Raw genomic sequence first — 17,720 nt, 5'->3', positions numbered from 1 at the left:
ACTAATATTAGTATATAATTATGTATCAATGTTTTACAGCATGCACTGTATATTATAATTGCATGACATTTTATACTATCCCTGTAGTAAGCACCTATAGTGTACATGTATATACTCCAGTACATGTACATGGTTCAATTCCTGTTTTTAAAACTATTTTGATACCCAAACAACTTTTTTATTTTCAGAATGGAAAATGCAACTGTAAGCCAGGTTACACTGGGGAGAGATGCACCCATAAGTGCCCTGAGGGTTACTATGGCAACGAATGCAAAGGCGTCTGCGACTGTCCCGAGGAAACGATGTGTGATCATGTGACTGGTCATTGTCTGCGGGACTGTCCTATGGGATGGACTGGAGACTTATGTGACCAAGGTGATTTGTCTTCAGCTATTTTCCTTCTATTTATTTAAATTTGTTGTACAAAGCAGTGTATTCAAAAATTAGAATACAAGTGTGAAGACAAAGGATCATGCAGAATAACTACATGGGAAATATCTGTTTTAATATCTGTGTTTATTCAGGGGTGGATGGCGACTGTCTTCTGGGTCTTCTAGTAGACCGTCAGTTTTTTTTTTTTTTTTTTTTTTTTTCAATTTACACTGATGGGCATCTTATCGTTTCTGTTGGAAGACGGTGAAAAATAGAAGATGCATCAACAAAGATAATTTGAAAGACTGTCAGAAAATATACCTGGATCCACCCCTGTTATTACACAGCTTACATTTGAGTACTAGCTGTCTGTACTGTCCTGTCTGGTAACTGTGATGTGTGGCTACTACCGGTTCATAATTAATATTAGGACTGTAGCCAGGGGGTTTAATAGAACCCCCCTTTTTTGCTGGAAAAATGCCCACTGGGAAAATTTGATCTAGATAAACTCGACCGGACAAAAGGTCCACATTTTCAGAAAAAAAAAACAAAAGAACGCCTCTTTTGCAACAAGCCTGAATATGCTTGTTTTGATACATTATTTCTTTATTTATTTCCAGCCTGCCCAAGTGGCAAATATGGCTCAAACTGCCTCCAGGACTGCGAGTGTGACGGCAGCAGCTGTGACCCAGAGACTGGAGAGTGCATTTGCCAGCCAGGGAGGAGGGGAAGACTCTGCAAGGATTGTAAGGGGATTTTTTTACAGCTTTTACCCTTGGGCTGGTTTCTCAGAAGAACTTAAAGTTAAGATAAATTATAAGTCTTTACTTAAAGCCTGAGAATTCCAGCCTCCTCCACTTTAGGATAAATTTGTGCTAGTCCACTGAAGTAAATTAATATTTTTTTATTTAACTCGGGTATGGCAAGTCATTTCTTTCCTTTTTATGAAACAGATTCAACAATATTGAAGTAATCCACTTCAGTTATGCCATAGAGACCATTCCCACCGATATTTAGATCGATCTATCCCCCTGGGGAGTCTCACTAGATTGTTATCAGCTTAACTGGCTTAAATGTCTGTTCCGCCTACTAAAAGCTATAAGGAGGTAATTAACTTTGGTGCACGCTCGGCTCCCGGAAGCTGACAGCAATCTAGCGTGAACCCCCAGGGAGTTAAGTCGATTCAGATAGATCAACCTAAATCTGTGGGAACCCAGTAATAGTCTCTTTTGCCATGCTCTTTTTAATTCGATCATTTCTTTCTTCCTTTTAATGAAACAGATTCAACAACATTGAATTAATCCATTTTGACAAAGCCATTAACTTTTTTCCCTGCTCTGTTAAATTCATTTCTTGTCTGCTTGCCTAGACTGCCCAGAGAAAACGTGGGGCCTCAGTTGTGCGAACCAATGCACGTGCGAAAATGGAGCAACATGTGACAAATCTTCTGGGGAATGCGTGTGTATGCCAGGATGGTTTGGGCCACGCTGTGCAGAAGGTAAAAATACAGAGGTTTTTGGTCTATTGATTGAAATTCAAAATGCAATGCTGTGGTTTTTTTTCTACATCCCTTGTGTAATGAAGGTCTGCCACTCAGTAATAATTGTGTTTTAGATGATTCAGAATTAAAGAATTCATATTTTATGCAAGCAGTCAAATTTCTTAAAATTAGTAAAAATCCTGTCCTCTTTTTGAAATAACGAATTATAAGCTTGGCTAAAAATAATGTAACAAAACAGTTTGATTGCTTGTTTGATCTAACCGCATTCTTTAACAAATAATAAAATTAAAAAAATAAAGGATTAAGAAAATTTTAACATTGTTTTCACTACATTTGCGTATTCCCTTATTTTCAGCTTGTCCGTCAGGACGATATGGCGGCCAGTGCTTGCTGCAGTGTATGTGTGAGAATGGAGGTTACTGTAACCCTGTCACTGGAGAGTGCAACTGTACTGCAGGGTGGACTGGTCAACTTTGTGACAGAGGTCAGATATATTTTCACAGAACTTACTACAAATGATAAACGAAAAACTTGATTCCTTTAAAATAGTGTGGTATACAGAGCATGACATACCTGTAAGTGTGCGGTAATATCCCAGCCTAATTGCAATCAGTCTAACAAGCAATACCTATTGGTGCTACAGGGAGAGAAAAATATAGTAGACAGTAATGACATGTACCATATGTTTTTATTCAGGGTTTTACCAAAAGACAAAGGGCACATAATCTAAGACCCCATTTCCAGAGATTAGATCTATCTACTTTAGATCGACCTAACTCCCTGGGGGTTCACGCTAAATAGCTGTCAGCCGAGCGGACATGAAAGTTAATTACCCTCTTACAGCTTGTAGTAGGTAGGATGGACATTTAAGCCGGATTATCTGACAGTAATCTAGTGAGACTCCCCGCGGGGATAGATCGATCTAAAAGATCTGGGAATACAGCCTAACAGATGAGGTACCTGTCACATTGGTTATCACATGTAAAAACTATAGGGAGATGAAAATATCTTATAAATAAGAAAACTTGATTTGTGTACTCACCATTTCAATATTGTCTTCCACAGCATGTACTGGCGGCACATATGGGGTAGACTGTAGCGGACAGTGCGCCTGTCACAACAGCGCAGAATGTGATCATGTGACAGGGGAGTGTATCTGCGCACCAGGATGGAGAGGCGCAGGATGCGATGAAAGTATGTAACACTAAAAAAAGTAAAGGTGCCCCAATTCTTCTGTATATAGTTTGTGTTCATACTGAATGCAAATTGTTAATGATGTAAATAATAAGACGAATTAGAATATTATTTTGGGGAAAATGAAGATGAACTGTGTTATATTAAAAGTGCAATTACTTCAGTTCTTTTTTTTTCTCCTTTGGACTACAATTTCATTAAAATTTGTGAAGTGTATGGAGATATGTTATCCACAAACTAACCTGTGCTTATGAAAACATGTTTGCAGTGAAGTAATATGCACTACATAAAATAAGCTTTACTATTCTTTTTGATTTCAGAGTGTGGAAATGGCACATACGGTCCAGGGTGCGGTAAGCTCTGCATGTGCCGCAATGGCGCAGACTGCGACCACATCAGTGGCGCCTGCATGTGCAAATCAGGATGGCGGGACACATTTTGCGACAAACCTTGCCCCGAGGGATTCTTTGGACTGGAGTGCCAGAGCGTATGCAACTGTGGCATTGGAAACCATTGCGACCCAGAAACTGGAGAGTGCACGTGCGCTGCAGGCCTCACGGGACTGCGCTGTACGGAGCCGTGTCGTGAGGGAACGTGGGGCATTGATTGCAAAAACCAGTGTGATTGCGAGAATGAAGCCACTTGTGATCCCTTCTCTGGGTTCTGCCTTTGTAAGCCAGGATGGAAGGGGCCTTCTTGTGGGGAAGGTAGGTGTTCATTTCTATCAGTATGATTGCTGTTCTGAATTATTTTTCTTTCTCATAAAGCACTGAGTTATTAAAATCATTTTTATTGGCATTTTTTGTATATATATGTTTCAAGATTTTATGAAGTAATCATCAGAAACAATTTCACTTGATAAGGATGATTAATTTGTGAGGTGCAACATACATGTTAATAAAAAATATATACCTTTAGTTGTGGATTAATGTTATAACTTTGCACAAGAAAAGTAAAACTTTTACAAACTCTTATAACCAAGACTTAGGTTATTTTTAAATTTTTGAAAATGGACATTCTAGCTATTTTTAGCTATTGGTTAAACATTTCTAAATCATATTTCAGCTTGTGAACCTTTCTTTTATGGCACGAACTGTGGTCAGAGATGCATGTGCAGCAATGGTGCCTTGTGTGATCATGTGACTGGCGCATGTAACTGCACCAATGGCTGGACAGGGATGTCATGTGACACACGTAAGAAGTCATGTGATGTGATGCAGAGGATATATTGTCAAAATATCTCAAAATTTTTACTTTTAATTATGATACTTTGAGAGCTTTCAGTAAGAAAGCTATTTATCCATTAATTTTGTTTGTTTTGATCGATATCAGTGACAGATATGTAGTATGAATGTATATTGTTAATGACAGAAATTATTCTTCCATTATTTTTTATTTTATTTTTTATTTTTTGTTTTGTTTTGATCTCTGCGACAAAACATGTAGGTGAAACATATATTGTCATTGACAAAAACTTTAATTTTCTCATACGTAAAGATGATACTTTTTTGCTAACACATCTTCATTGTCTTGACTTAAAATAGAATATTTAAATAAGGTATAATTGTGTGAATTATGAAGTCAATTTAACAAAAATATGTGTCATATTTCAGTTTGTATGGAAGGTTTCTATGGCCCAGACTGCAGGCTGGTTTGTGAATGTAGCAAGAACAGCAAAGAGTGTGACCGCTTCACAGGAAAATGTATTTGTAAAAAAGGATACATTGGCAAAACGTGTAGTGATGGTAAGTACGTATACAATATAAGACTGTGGCTTATATACTATTCATGCGTTACGTGGACACACAAATGCACGCACACACACACACACACACACACACACACACACACACACACACACACACATGCACACTAACTAGTACACATATACAGAACAAGCATTTTAGGAGTTATGTTCTGTGCATTATATGCATTGCAGGGGCATTTTAGTATTATGTGATATTCATGGCTTGGGTATGGAAATTATGATTTTGCCGAGCAGTTATGTCGAAGTATGTGGATTATATGTGCTATATTTGCAGGCTCAGTGTGAGTGTGTGTATGCATGTATGCTGAATGATTTTTTTGTTTGATATGCTTTTTTGTTGAAACCTGTAGAAATAATTATCCCTTTACAAGTATAATATATTATATTGCCCTCTTCCACCCCCCTCCTAACTCCTGGCAGTCCCCTGGGGTACCTCCACCCCCCACCCCCCCATCCCGGGAAGAGAGCCACAGAAACTATTGTCTTAAAGAGACTATATTATCATTGCTTCAGTATGCCCAGTTTCTTGTTTTGCAAAGGTATCCTGCTGCATCAATATTGTTGTATTATAGCAAGGTTATTTAATTGTTGCACTGTCATTGATACATGTAGCTACATTTGCTGGTTTAGTTTTATACTATGTTATTATGTTGGTGCCAGAAATATATGTTAATGATATATATATATATGTAATTGGTATTGTTGAAAGATTGCACACTTCCTGGACTTGGTTAAGAATAGATCTTGTTACTTATTGTTGAACAGACTTTTAGGCACATATATGGGTAAGATCAGACAAAAGGATAAAAAAGTGAATTTTTTTAAATAAAATAAGTCACATTGTTTTAAAAAGTTCTTCTTCATTTAATCTTGTTATGTATAAATACATCTACGTGGATTGGTGAATTTACAACAGTTTCAGAGAACAAAGATTTACATATAAATATATTCAAAATCATCTGACTGCAAAAGCGGATATAGTTGCATTACAGCATACTATGTTATACCATGTGCATACACGTATTTGCAACCTGGTAAATTTGTTGACTTAAAGGTGAGTTGAATTTATATATATACCTGGTATATTAGAGATGTACAGGGAAAATGTAGTGCATTTGTATGGAATATTACATTTATTTATTTATTTATTTATTTATTTATTTATTTATTTGTCTGTTTGTTTATTAGACTGTTCAGATTTATTAGACTATTCAGATAGTGATCAAATAGAATTTTTACAGATAGGGTAATTTTTTCACTCAGATCTACTTTTACTACATTGGTGCATATATATATATATATATATATATATATATATATATATATATATATTTAAATTTATTTATTTATTTATTTATTTATTTATTTATTATTTTTTTTTTGTATGTCTTTTTATGTTTGCTTTGTTTTGGGGTTTGCATGGCAATTTTGACTTTGATGGTATTTTTGGGTAGCCTTTTATCCTTTCTGTCATGATTCTGGGTTGCAACTGTACAGCTTTCATATCATTTCCATGCAATGTATGTTGATATAATAGTTCTATAGACAGATTTTATTGGATTCCCTTTCATATGATTTACTTTACAAAATTAATGAGATTGATATGTGTACATTACAGATAATTAGACCTTCGACTTATTTACTTTTTCTGTTAATGTAGACTTCAAAGCAATTTACACCAGCTTACTTTCAATATCTTTACCTGTCTACTTCATGTCAATTTTAATGTCTCTGAAAAAAATATAAAAGAAAGTTATGACTGTTTTGAATATTACTTTACAGTCTCCTCAGATTCTGAGCCTCAGTTGTGGCCAAAAGCAAAGGAATACATGAGAAAACACCGCCATAGTCATAAGTGGAAGAAATGGTGGAAAAAGTACTAGAATTCATATATATGCTGGGGAACTTTTTCTTTTTTCAAATATTAAAATGTTTGATGAATTTTACCATAAACAGCTCAGGCAGACTGATGTTAATGAAGAGAAATGTTGCTGTAAAGATGACATTTTTCATCTTGCTGAATTTAGAGTTTACAGCCAATGGAAGCACAAATTACTGATTCAGATGGTGTTTAAAAAAATGCTAGAGAGAACAATGAGACTCCTAATTGCAAAATTGCATTTTTTTTACTTGAATACCACCCTTGGGTGCAGTTCTTTAATTATTTCACTAAGTACAGTTTTGTTTTCAATTTAAAGATAAAGAAAGGGTTTGGTTGGTCCAATTCTCAGATAAGCAGTATATAATGTATGTTCCTATATAACCCTGTCAAACTAGCTGAATCGATCTAACTCTAGTCTTAATATAAGTAACATTGCCTGGACAATATGGGCATTGCCTAGACATTATGGATGGCAGCATATAGACTTCTCTGCACATTCCACCTCAAACATATGGTCACTCTCTATATGAATTTTTTAACAGTCTCTGTCCTGAGACAGTTTCATAATTTTGATTTTATATGACATTGCATGGCATATCTTAGGCTTCGTTCACATGGAAAGTCTATTTTCTAAAAATCTATTTTCTATTCGCGGTATATCTTGTGATCACGGTCTGTGCCCTGAATGTCCCGCGGCGTAATTACTGGCAGCGCGAGCCAGTTACTATAAGTTACTATAAGTAACTGGCTCGCGCTGCCAGTAATTACGCCGCGGGATATTCAGGGCACAGACCGTGATCATAAGATAGCGCGAATAGAAAATAGATTTTCAGAAAATAGACTTTCCATGTGAACGAAGCCTAAGTCACATAGAACTGTGTATGTACAGTATATATTGTTAACTTAGAGAAGTGACTTGTCATTTTATACATGTTGGTAAACAGTGTGTATCAGTTCAATAGTTGACTGTTTTTATATTGAAGTAACACGTCTTATTCACAGATATTTGTTTAAAAGTTTATCTTATGGTATTCTTATTATGGACACAAGTTATTATGTTCAGTTCAGTTTGCTTCGTGGTAAGTCGGCAAATAAAAAAAGACTTTTGGGATTTTATGAATATTCATGATTATAGCAATAAAACATATTTCGAAAGATGTATTTACAAGTGATATGCATTATTTGTAAAAATGTCCATTCATATGTCAATCAATCTCTTGGAATATGGCTGGTATGGAGCTCCCTTTAGTGTTGGAGTTTGATAGAAGGTGCTGCCACCTGATGTAGAATCAAATAGTGATTTATGACCTGCTATCTATAGGGTGATTGACCAGTCAGTGCATATATCCACTTGAATGGAGGGGGAAACATTGTCAGAAAGATCAGAGAGTCACCCAGAGGCAGAATTTGGAAATTTTTTTATTTCTTGATTAGTTGATTAATTTGTTTGTCTGTTTTTGTTGGATATTGATTTACGTCCTGCTGGGCATAGATACAACCTTTGGCTATCTAGATGTAAGTCACTATTTGATTTACATCGTGCTAGCCATTGATTGTATCGGGTTGAGTGTGTTGGGTTGCAAGAAATTCAGAACTATTATTTGTACAAAAATGAGTAATTTGGCATTAGCAAAATGATGATAATTAAGTTTTGCCAACCCATATTGTATATTTTTATGTGCATAATTAACTCTGTATAGCTAACAGAGAAATTTGCCTGTTCCAGTTTGCCCTGCTGGTTACCATGGTCATGACTGTAAGGAGCCGTGTAGTTGTCAAAATGGCGGTCAATGTCATCATATGACCGGGCACTGCACCTGTCCACCTGGATGGAGGGGGAAACATTGTCAGAAAGGTCAGGGAGTCTTTTGAGGCAAAATTGGAAATTTTTTGATATCTTGATTAGTTGATGAATTTGTTTATCAGTTTAGTAATGATTGTTTTATTTTATTTCTTTTGTCATATAGTTAACTTATTCTGTGTAATTTTTTTTTCTTTTTTTTGCACATCTATCATTTCACCAAATAGCCATCTTTATGTGGAATTGAAACCATTCACATATATACATATTAATATATATATATATTTGTTTTAAATGGGTTACATCGATAATCCTGTCAGTCATGTTTAATATGTGAACACAGATGTAAATTCAATGTTAAGGAAATGATTCATGTTTTCATATTGTAAAATGGTTCTTGATTTGTTATTATTTTAATTGCCTTGTTAATAAAATTCAGTCATTAATTGATTTTACATCATTTTAAGATACATTCATGCAGACAGATTTGTTGTAATTTATGTTGTCTTCAAATTTTAATAAATAATGAGGTAATGCTGTGTTGTTACAGTATGTGTACCTGGCACCTATGGAAAAGACTGTGCTGAGAAATGTCGATGTCCAAGAGGAGAACCTTGTGATCATGTGACAGGGGGGTGTGACTGTCCAGCTGGATTTGAAGGACTGGCGTGTGAGAAGCGTGAGTATTACAAACATATATACATATAATTTTTGTACATGCAGAGAGAGGTCAAGTTGAAAATCAGCTTAATCTGACCTTTTTTTGAAAATTAATGCCTTTTTTTTTCAGCATGCTTCATGCTTTTTGACATCCTTGATAAAATTAATAGAATACTGTTTGACCTGGTATATGTAGGTATATTTGACAGCTTTTGCTGCCTTCTTTTTAAAAATTCATTTACTGAACCTACAAGTCCACTTTCTTGCTGGATGTTATCAGAATCACAAAAAGGAAATAAGGAAGAAAATAACAGTATTTGACAAAAACTAAATACATGTAATTGGTGACTGTAGAAATGGAGAATTATTGCTGTCTATTCAAACCCATGTTTAGATTTACTGAATATTTAGAAGTAAATGCAGAATGGAGAGAGTGCTATTGAAACATAAAAGATTTGTGTAGAACAGAGATAATGTTTAGGAAACACAAAATCGGTACTCTTATGTTGTCAATATTTCAGCGTGTGAGGAAGGGAAATATGGCAGCAACTGCAAGGAGACCTGTTCCTGCCCCAGCGAGAACTTCGCCTGTGACAGCAGGGAGGGCGAGTGTACCTGCAAACCTGGATTCTTTGGCGCTGACTGCCATGGAGGTATATTGTCTTAAGCTGCAGTCGCAACCAGTTGATCTGCAGATCAAAGATGGCCGACCCACTTGAAGGACATTGAACAGATTCCACGTGGGGATTACACGTCAAGCTTTCAATTGTGACAGCCATATTTGATCTGCAGATCTGTTGGTCTGTGGATCAACTTTGTTTGTGAATGTGGCCTTACTTGTGAATAAACAATTATGCTAAAGTGTTCCCAGATGTTCAATCTATTCACTTGTAAAAGCATACAATTTTTTAATGATTCTTGATGTAGAAAAATCCATAAACAGATATTGATATCATTTCATAACAGTATTTCCCTGATGAGCATGCAACTTTACTATTTAATACATTCTTACATAATTATGAACCAAACAAATTTCCTGACACATTATAGCTATCGTATGATAATCATCTTTTCCAGGCTGCTCAGATGGGAAATACGGCCCAGATTGTTCTTCAGACTGTCAGTGTGAAAATGGCGCAAAATGCCACCAGAGCACAGGGGCTTGCACGTGTGAGCCAGGCTGGATAGGTTCTACTTGTAACGAACCATGCCCCATGGGCACCTATGGAATGAACTGCACGAAGTACTGCACATGTCAAAATGGCGGACAGTGTGATCCTGTGACTGGCCATTGCATCTGCCTGGGTGGTTACCATGGTGACAATTGTGAAATGGGTAATTTCCACTTCCGACCTTTTGGTTAAAAAAATTCAACATGGTTTTAAATGTGAAAATGCTTAATTTTGAACATGTGAGGTATAGCAGACATTTATGTACCTTTTTGTGACAAAAAAGGTTTTTCTAACTGACAGTATGTTACAGAATTTGGTCTTTATATGCAGTAAAATTAACAAGATGAATTTTGACTCTATGAAAATAAATTTAAGTCTCTGTTTATCTGTGATTTTGTATAGAATAAGAAAGCAAAGCATACACCATTTACGTAATCAAATTATATATTTTTCCACCAGCTTGCCCTCCAGGTTTCTGGGGAGAGAAATGCCTCGAAAAATGTCTCTGTGAAAACGGGGCCCGCTGTGACCCAGAGACTGGTCACTGTCAGTGTGGCCTGGGCTGGACTGGTGAACTGTGTGACCAGGAGTGTCCACCAGGGAAGTTTGGGGCTAATTGCAGCAAGAGCTGTGATTGTATGAACGGGGCCGTCTGCCATTCTGTGACTGGGTGTTGTCAGTGTACTGAGGGGTGGTATGGGCAGATATGTGAACATGGTGAGTTTTTTATATGTCACAAATCTTTAAATACAAAATGATTGTTCCTTTGATTCATAAGTGTCATGCATTGTCATTAAAAGCCTGCTTCTTAAACAATCAGAAGTTCTTCTAGTAGAATGACACCAGAAAATAGAGACTGTATCAAAACCTGAACAAATCCAATCAAAGGTGTATTTATAAATGTATAAATAATCAAATTTATCAACATGTTTTTTTTTACCAGGGCTGCTTGGCAAGAGGTGAATTAAGATCACATAATGCTATTTAAAAGTAGATTACCATATTGTTGATGTTATGTTCACAACCTGTCTCACTGATCACCTTATTCTTGGCCACGTTATCAAAACATTGAAGTGCTATTTGTAATAGAATTCTCACTGATGGTATTTTATACTTACAGCCTGTCCCCCTGGGTTCTTTGGCAAGGACTGTAACATGACATGTGACTGTCAGAACGGCGCCAGGTGTAACCACGTCACAGGGCAGTGTACCTGTGTGCCTGGATACTTTGGTGACAAGTGTGAAAAAGGTGAGAAAATCATTGCTGCAAAACCTACTCAGTTGAAGACTGTATTTTTCTGTTTTTTTCTGATATTTTGTTTTGAAATTCATGTTTAGCATGTGATAAAGAAAAAATTAAAAAAAAACAAAGCAAATGAATTTTAAATAAAAACAGTGAAAAGTTCTGTTACTTTAACTGACTGTAATATCCAACTGCTATTAATTAAGTTTTCATTTCTCACAAACTCTTCTGTGAAGTTTTGAATGAGATGTTTTCAGCAGAAATATAAAAAAATTTTTTTGTTTTTATTTATTTTCAGTTTGCCCCAAAGGTCGCTACGGGATGAATTGTTTAGAGAAGTGTGAGTGCGGGGAGGATGGAGAATGCGACCCGCTCACGGGAGAGTGCAAATGTGCACCAGGACATGCAGGACTGGGCTGTTTAAGTTGTATGTTAAGTTCTGCAGGGACTGCTTTTTCAAAAAAAAAAAAAAAGACTTAAGATCCAAAACTGGTCTTAACTTTGAAATTGAGAATTTGCACAAATAAAACTAAGGTTCAGTATTGAATTGTTGCACCAGAAATTGTCAATAAATTTACAACAATACACATGTACAACAAATGTACAACAATACACATGTACAGATGCACATGTAGCTCACATATACAGCTATGCACTACACATTAACAATATACATTGAATAAAATATATTCATTATAACAATTATTATTATTATTATTATTCGCACACACCTTTTTGTTTAATTTCAGCATGTCGGAGAGTTCACTATGGTCCAAACTGTCAGTTAACATGTAACTGTGGACAGAGTGACTATTGCGACTCCGTGTCTGGCAAGTGCATATGTCAGAAAGGATGGGTGGGTGCTAACTGTGATACTCCTGCAGGTGAGACAGCATGGAATTAAATCAATCAATTGAACTAATTAATCAATCAACTGATTGGTTAATTAGTTGATTAATTGATTAATTAATTTTAAGTGTGACTTAAATAAAAGAAGTTTTAACATATTCAATTATTCATACATGAACTATGATGAACTACCATATACCTACATTTTTTTTGAGTAACGGACTGATTGCATGATTGGTTGATCTTTGGCTTAATCAATCATTCAGGTATATGAAATTAGCTGTTATTTTTATGAATAAAATTTTGTTATCAGTGACTGAAAGATAGAATACTCTCTGTCCTCAGGTGAAATATGAATAATTGAATATTTTATAATTTTTTTAAACATTTTGGTAGATCAAATATAAATTGATGTAGATTTTCATAGATTTGATAATAAGTAATATATTAACTGTTACATCAATAACCCTCATAATTGTAACAAAATGGACCCTTCCTTCCAACACAGTCTTTCCTTGGCTTCCATAATACAGATTGCAGCCTAGACCATGAAAGACCATTGTGAAGCAAATTTGTCAATAGATATCCTGGCACCTCCTCCCTCTAAAAAAATAAAAATAAATAAATAAAAAAGAAAGAAATTTTAAAGAAAATTAAGAAAAAAGATCTAGGCCTGAAATTAGTCAAAAAATGTTTGGAGAAATAAGTATTAACTTTACCACTCTTGGGACTTGGAAATGCATGTATATTTATTTGGCTATTATTTCGAATATGTCTAGAGATGCTTATGTGCCAGTACATCTATGACAGGATTTGTCAGGAAATGGCTCCTTCTTGAACATATGGGCTGCACAAATGGTCTTGATTACCTGCTACCCCCACCCCCACTCAACCCCCTGCCCCACCTATAAAGCCTCAACCAGTTCATATACTGAGTAAGGTCACTCCTAATGCAATGGCCTTCTCAGCTAACACATTTAAGAAACGTAGACATTGCATTCCTGGTTCATCCAAAATCAAAGTCAAACATTTTTTTGATTTCAAATAACTGATATTGCCATTCTTTTATGGCTGTGGATATTTCTCATCAGACCCACGTTTAAGTGCAGATGAAACGATAAGAAAATCATCCAAAAGGCTAGTGATATGTTTGGAATGGGTTTTTGAATGCCTTTTGTGAAACTCAAGTTCTAGATTTTTTAAACACGTATGATAAGCTTGCAGATAATCAATATTCATTGACAAGATCTTAATGATACTTGATTTATTTGGCTTCTACAATTTCTGAAAATTACGAAGAGTTAAAATTTATGCATGCGTTAGAAAGGAATCTTGATAATAGAATGACTTTGCTTTATCTGGACATTTTTATTATTATTATTATTTTTTCTTAATGTGTTGTGAATGATTTTGAAAAGGTTGATCAATTAACACTTGTTTCAAACTAAATGCTGTCTCTACAGTGTTGTCCAAAAATCTGCCTTTGGTTTGGGGTAAATATTCATATTATTAAATTGAGTCTGACATATAAACACAAGCTAACAAGGTGCATATATATTCAGTGCTGTAGCAGCTAGTATTATTTGGGTTTTGCAATGCACGTTTGGCTCCAGCATTAATCAAATGAGATTTTGCTAGTATTTTTTTATTTCAACTACCAGAATGCATTAAAATAATAGTACTTTGGCATTTACTTCTGATCATTAACTGAATGTCTCAGGAAATTTATGTTTAGTGCTGAGATACTTAATATGTTTATGAAGATTAAAATCTACCTTGTTATATTTTAAATTACTTAAAGAAATCAGTGACTATAATGAAAAGGTTATTATAGGGTAATTGTAAATAAGAAAAATTAAAATAATGAGTACACTTGATACAATCATTTAATTCTTTTTTTACTCTTGTTTTTAATATGTAGGGAAAGCAAAGTGATTTTTGTTCAGTTGGTCATTTTAATGCTATACTCACTCACTGCATATGTTTTATCTATGGTAATATGCCAAACAATTCGACCAAGATTAATTAATTAATATCATGGAAATGCCAGTTTGGTCGAATTGATTAAAATACAGCAAATGGAAACCTTTGATATCGTCGGATTGTTAGGGGCATCTGCCAAAACGTCCATCTTTCCGGAAGTATTGCATTTTACCGGAAGTGTTACGCAAGATAAGCCGCAATTTTCGCCTAACACGTGTTTCAGGCTTGTTTTATCCTCCTTTTAAAATCTTATTTTGCTGTGTACAATATGTGCTAACATTACTTAACATTAAAAAAGACGACAATTATAATTTCTAATTATATATTTCCCTCACCTACGATCATTTCCCCAGAGACAGGTGTTGTAAACAAAGGCCGGTCACTTATATTTGAAACCGGTAGCTTTAGTAGACTTAAACTAGTTATGTGATCTACGTACGCCCTATTTGAATTTTAATATGACAACTGAAATCAACTGAATTGAAATTTTTTTTAATTTTTGAGATCAGTTGTTTTCAACCCGCAAGGCTTGCTCAGCGTCGAGGCGTAGACGTACTTCCGAAGAAAACTCAATCACCCGTATCAAAGAATACCAACTGATACTCAAACGGAATTCAGTGTAACTTCAAATTACTTATAAGTATTTTATTTAAAAAGCATGTCATATTAAAACACATTGAGAAAAGGCAAAATACGGAGCCTACCTGTGCCGATAGACATACAGTAGGCCTATCTTGCTGGCACTCTTCCGATTTTCTTACTTATATACTCTCGCTGTGCACAAACCACGGTGCATATTGAAAACCTCACTCATACAACCCGAACGTCAAATAAGCATTTAATTGCCATAATTTTCACAAAACAAGCGCATTTATACTTTGACGCGAGAATCATTGAGCACATGCAAAATGAGACTGGTCTTATCTGGTCTAGTCTAGCATAGCGCAAACCACATGTTAATGAAGACGGTCCCATTTTGGGGGAGGGGGGTCACAGGAATGGAGTTCTTCGTGGATTACGCTAAATATCATCAACATTTAATGCATCTGGGGAAATAAAAAGTGACTCACAGGTAACGTAAATATCCAGTGGAACTCTCTATGAAGCTCTCATGGAGTTAAGGAAGACGTCATTTTTCTTGTTGACAAATCAGTTATCAATGTAGGTGAACAGCTACACGTGTTCGTCAGATATTGACAGCGCGTGGTATTTGGCGCCAAGAAGTCTGGGCGGTGGATCCCGCTGATCTCGGTCGATTGTAGTAAATGTAAGATCTTGCGGTGTTGACTTCAAGAACGTTTCCCCATCTGCATATATATTTCAATTAAACTTGAAAATAAATTGCTTATTCTTCCCAAACTTTTTATTGCTAGCAAACGCTATATATGGTCTATATGAAGGTGTTTACGACGTATTCTACCCACTGTCGATATTTGGTTTCATCCAGAATGGACCTTTCCCCCCCCCCCCTTCCCCAGTTACGGGCGTGATGAATCAGTCAGCGAGGGCAAGTCTGCTTAATAAGCACAAATTGTAAGTCTATAACACTATTTTGTCATCGGGGACAAAGGAAATGACAGGTACGTCATGCTTCCAGATTAGATCTTCAGTTAATAGTTTCTTTCTCATTGACGAGAGCTATTGAAAGGACAACAATTGACAAAGGGCCCGGCATGCAGCATCTATATGACTGGCTTGAAAATGTACCGAGTCTTGCCGACGATGTGGTCGAACAATCGGAACAAGAAAAAAATTCTGTCGCATGATTTTGACGTATGGACTAAATGTTTGAGCCCAGAAAAATTAATTTTATAATATAATTTTTTTGGTCGGATTGACTGGGCCCGTCGAAATGCTTGGCACATTACCGTATACAAAATAAACTGTTTATTTATAAAAAAAAAAAAGCGCATTGAGATAGGCATTGGCAAAGTCTAGATAAAGTGTGGATGTACGAGTAATTTAGACAACTACTAATTATGTAGGTTAGCTAGCTAGGTGACTTAATGTTGGATAACACATCAGTACATCTAGCTATTTTAAATTATTAGATTAAATTGCTGAGAGAAACAAGCTGAAAATTTCATATTTTTACAATGTGTCTGGAGGTATATAACAAAGCATGAGTTTTTGCATATTTTTCATTGAAAAATGGCAGTTTGTTGTTGACAGGATTTTTTATTTGTTGTGGTTGTTATCTTAAATAGAAAATTTGTTGGGTTTTTTTTTCATTTTATTTACTTTTTTTCACATGATTTTGCACAGTTTTGCTTCCTTTAAATTAATCACGTTTTGCATATAGTTCACATCATGCTTTGTTTGACAGCAACTTCCCCTTCGCTTTCAGTCTCCCTAAATATTAAGACACATTTACATGTACACTTGTTTCCTTGGACTGTTCACGTTCACCAAAGTAGCACACAAGTCATTCGACTTCTGCGCAAGGTTATGCTCTTAATGCACCTGTTATACATACTGGTTGACTTTATAACCTTATGCTGATTTTTTTTACTGAACATGTTACTTTGGTAAGCGTTAGGCCATGTTTACTACCAGACGGACTCAATTTGATCAAAAATTATCTCCATTAACTTCTTACTAAGTTTGAAACAAATCCATAGGCTTTGCATGCATAAACAATGTTTCATTCATGATTTCCAATCTTTTGATTTGAATTTCTAAGAAAAAAAAAAGATTGGCATGATTTTGAAAATACTTAAATCAAAAGAAATGAGAAAAACTTGTTTCAAAGAAAAGAGAGTTTGAAAATTGTGTGTGGAAGTACCCTATCTGATGTCAGTAGAAGACTTATAAACACAAGGTTGCTTTTAACACCTGTGAGCAATTTGGTTCTCTAGTGACATCATATGGGCAGATTCAGATAGAAGTTATGTCAGTTGTAAACACAGTCTTTATTCCAAGAGTTTGTAATGTCTTTTTTTAAGTTAGATAATAACAAATTAACAAATTACCTGCAACATTTTTCTTTTCACTAAATTTTAATATATCACATGTTATTCCTCTTGTGCAAGTTTTTTGTAACCAACGTTTTAAGTTGTTTTTCTCACAATTTACTTATTATAATAAAGAGTGCAACATAACTATTTAGAATTTAAAAACAATAAATGATCAAGTAACATAATGAGTGTGATTTTTCAAACATTCGAGTTTTAATTTTATTTTTGTTTTATTTTGAGTTTGATAGCCTAACATTTTTATTTCTTTTGTGAAGCGGGAAAATTTGTACCTGGTAGAATAACATGGGTAAGCAAAGTGAAACTAATCTGTTTTTATT

General features: G+C 35.2%; 1 protein-coding gene across 2 annotated transcripts in view; it reads left to right on the top strand.

Moving 5' to 3' along the window:
• Positions 1-17,720, top strand: part of LOC106175953 (uncharacterized) — a 104,188-nt gene that overhangs the window by 81,175 nt on the left and 5,293 nt on the right. The window contains exons 17-33 of one of the 2 annotated variants that reach the window (XM_086994941.1): positions 189-375; positions 993-1,118; positions 1,742-1,870; positions 2,229-2,357; positions 2,939-3,067; positions 3,388-3,774; positions 4,133-4,261; positions 4,681-4,812; positions 8,444-8,572; positions 9,069-9,197; positions 9,700-9,831; positions 10,256-10,513; positions 10,810-11,067; positions 11,471-11,599; positions 11,892-12,020; positions 12,343-12,477; positions 17,658-17,689. In XM_086994941.1, coding sequence (XP_086851067.1) covers positions 189-375; positions 993-1,118; positions 1,742-1,870; positions 2,229-2,357; positions 2,939-3,067; positions 3,388-3,774; positions 4,133-4,261; positions 4,681-4,812; positions 8,444-8,572; positions 9,069-9,197; positions 9,700-9,831; positions 10,256-10,513; positions 10,810-11,067; positions 11,471-11,599; positions 11,892-12,020; positions 12,343-12,477; positions 17,658-17,689 — 2,679 coding nt within the window. The remainder of the gene's footprint in view (positions 1-188; positions 376-992; positions 1,119-1,741; positions 1,871-2,228; positions 2,358-2,938; positions 3,068-3,387; positions 3,775-4,132; positions 4,262-4,680; positions 4,813-8,443; positions 8,573-9,068; positions 9,198-9,699; positions 9,832-10,255; positions 10,514-10,809; positions 11,068-11,470; positions 11,600-11,891; positions 12,021-12,342; positions 12,478-17,657; positions 17,690-17,720) is intronic. The other variant, XM_086994942.1, reaches the window with a different exon arrangement.

This window comes from Lingula anatina, chromosome 9 (genome assembly GCF_051362555.1).
Source record: "Lingula anatina isolate TDL-2025a chromosome 9, LinAna3.0, whole genome shotgun sequence".
Taxonomy (NCBI): Eukaryota; Metazoa; Brachiopoda; class Lingulata; order Lingulida; family Lingulidae; genus Lingula; species Lingula anatina.
This window is presented reverse-complemented; position numbering and strand designations above follow the sequence as displayed.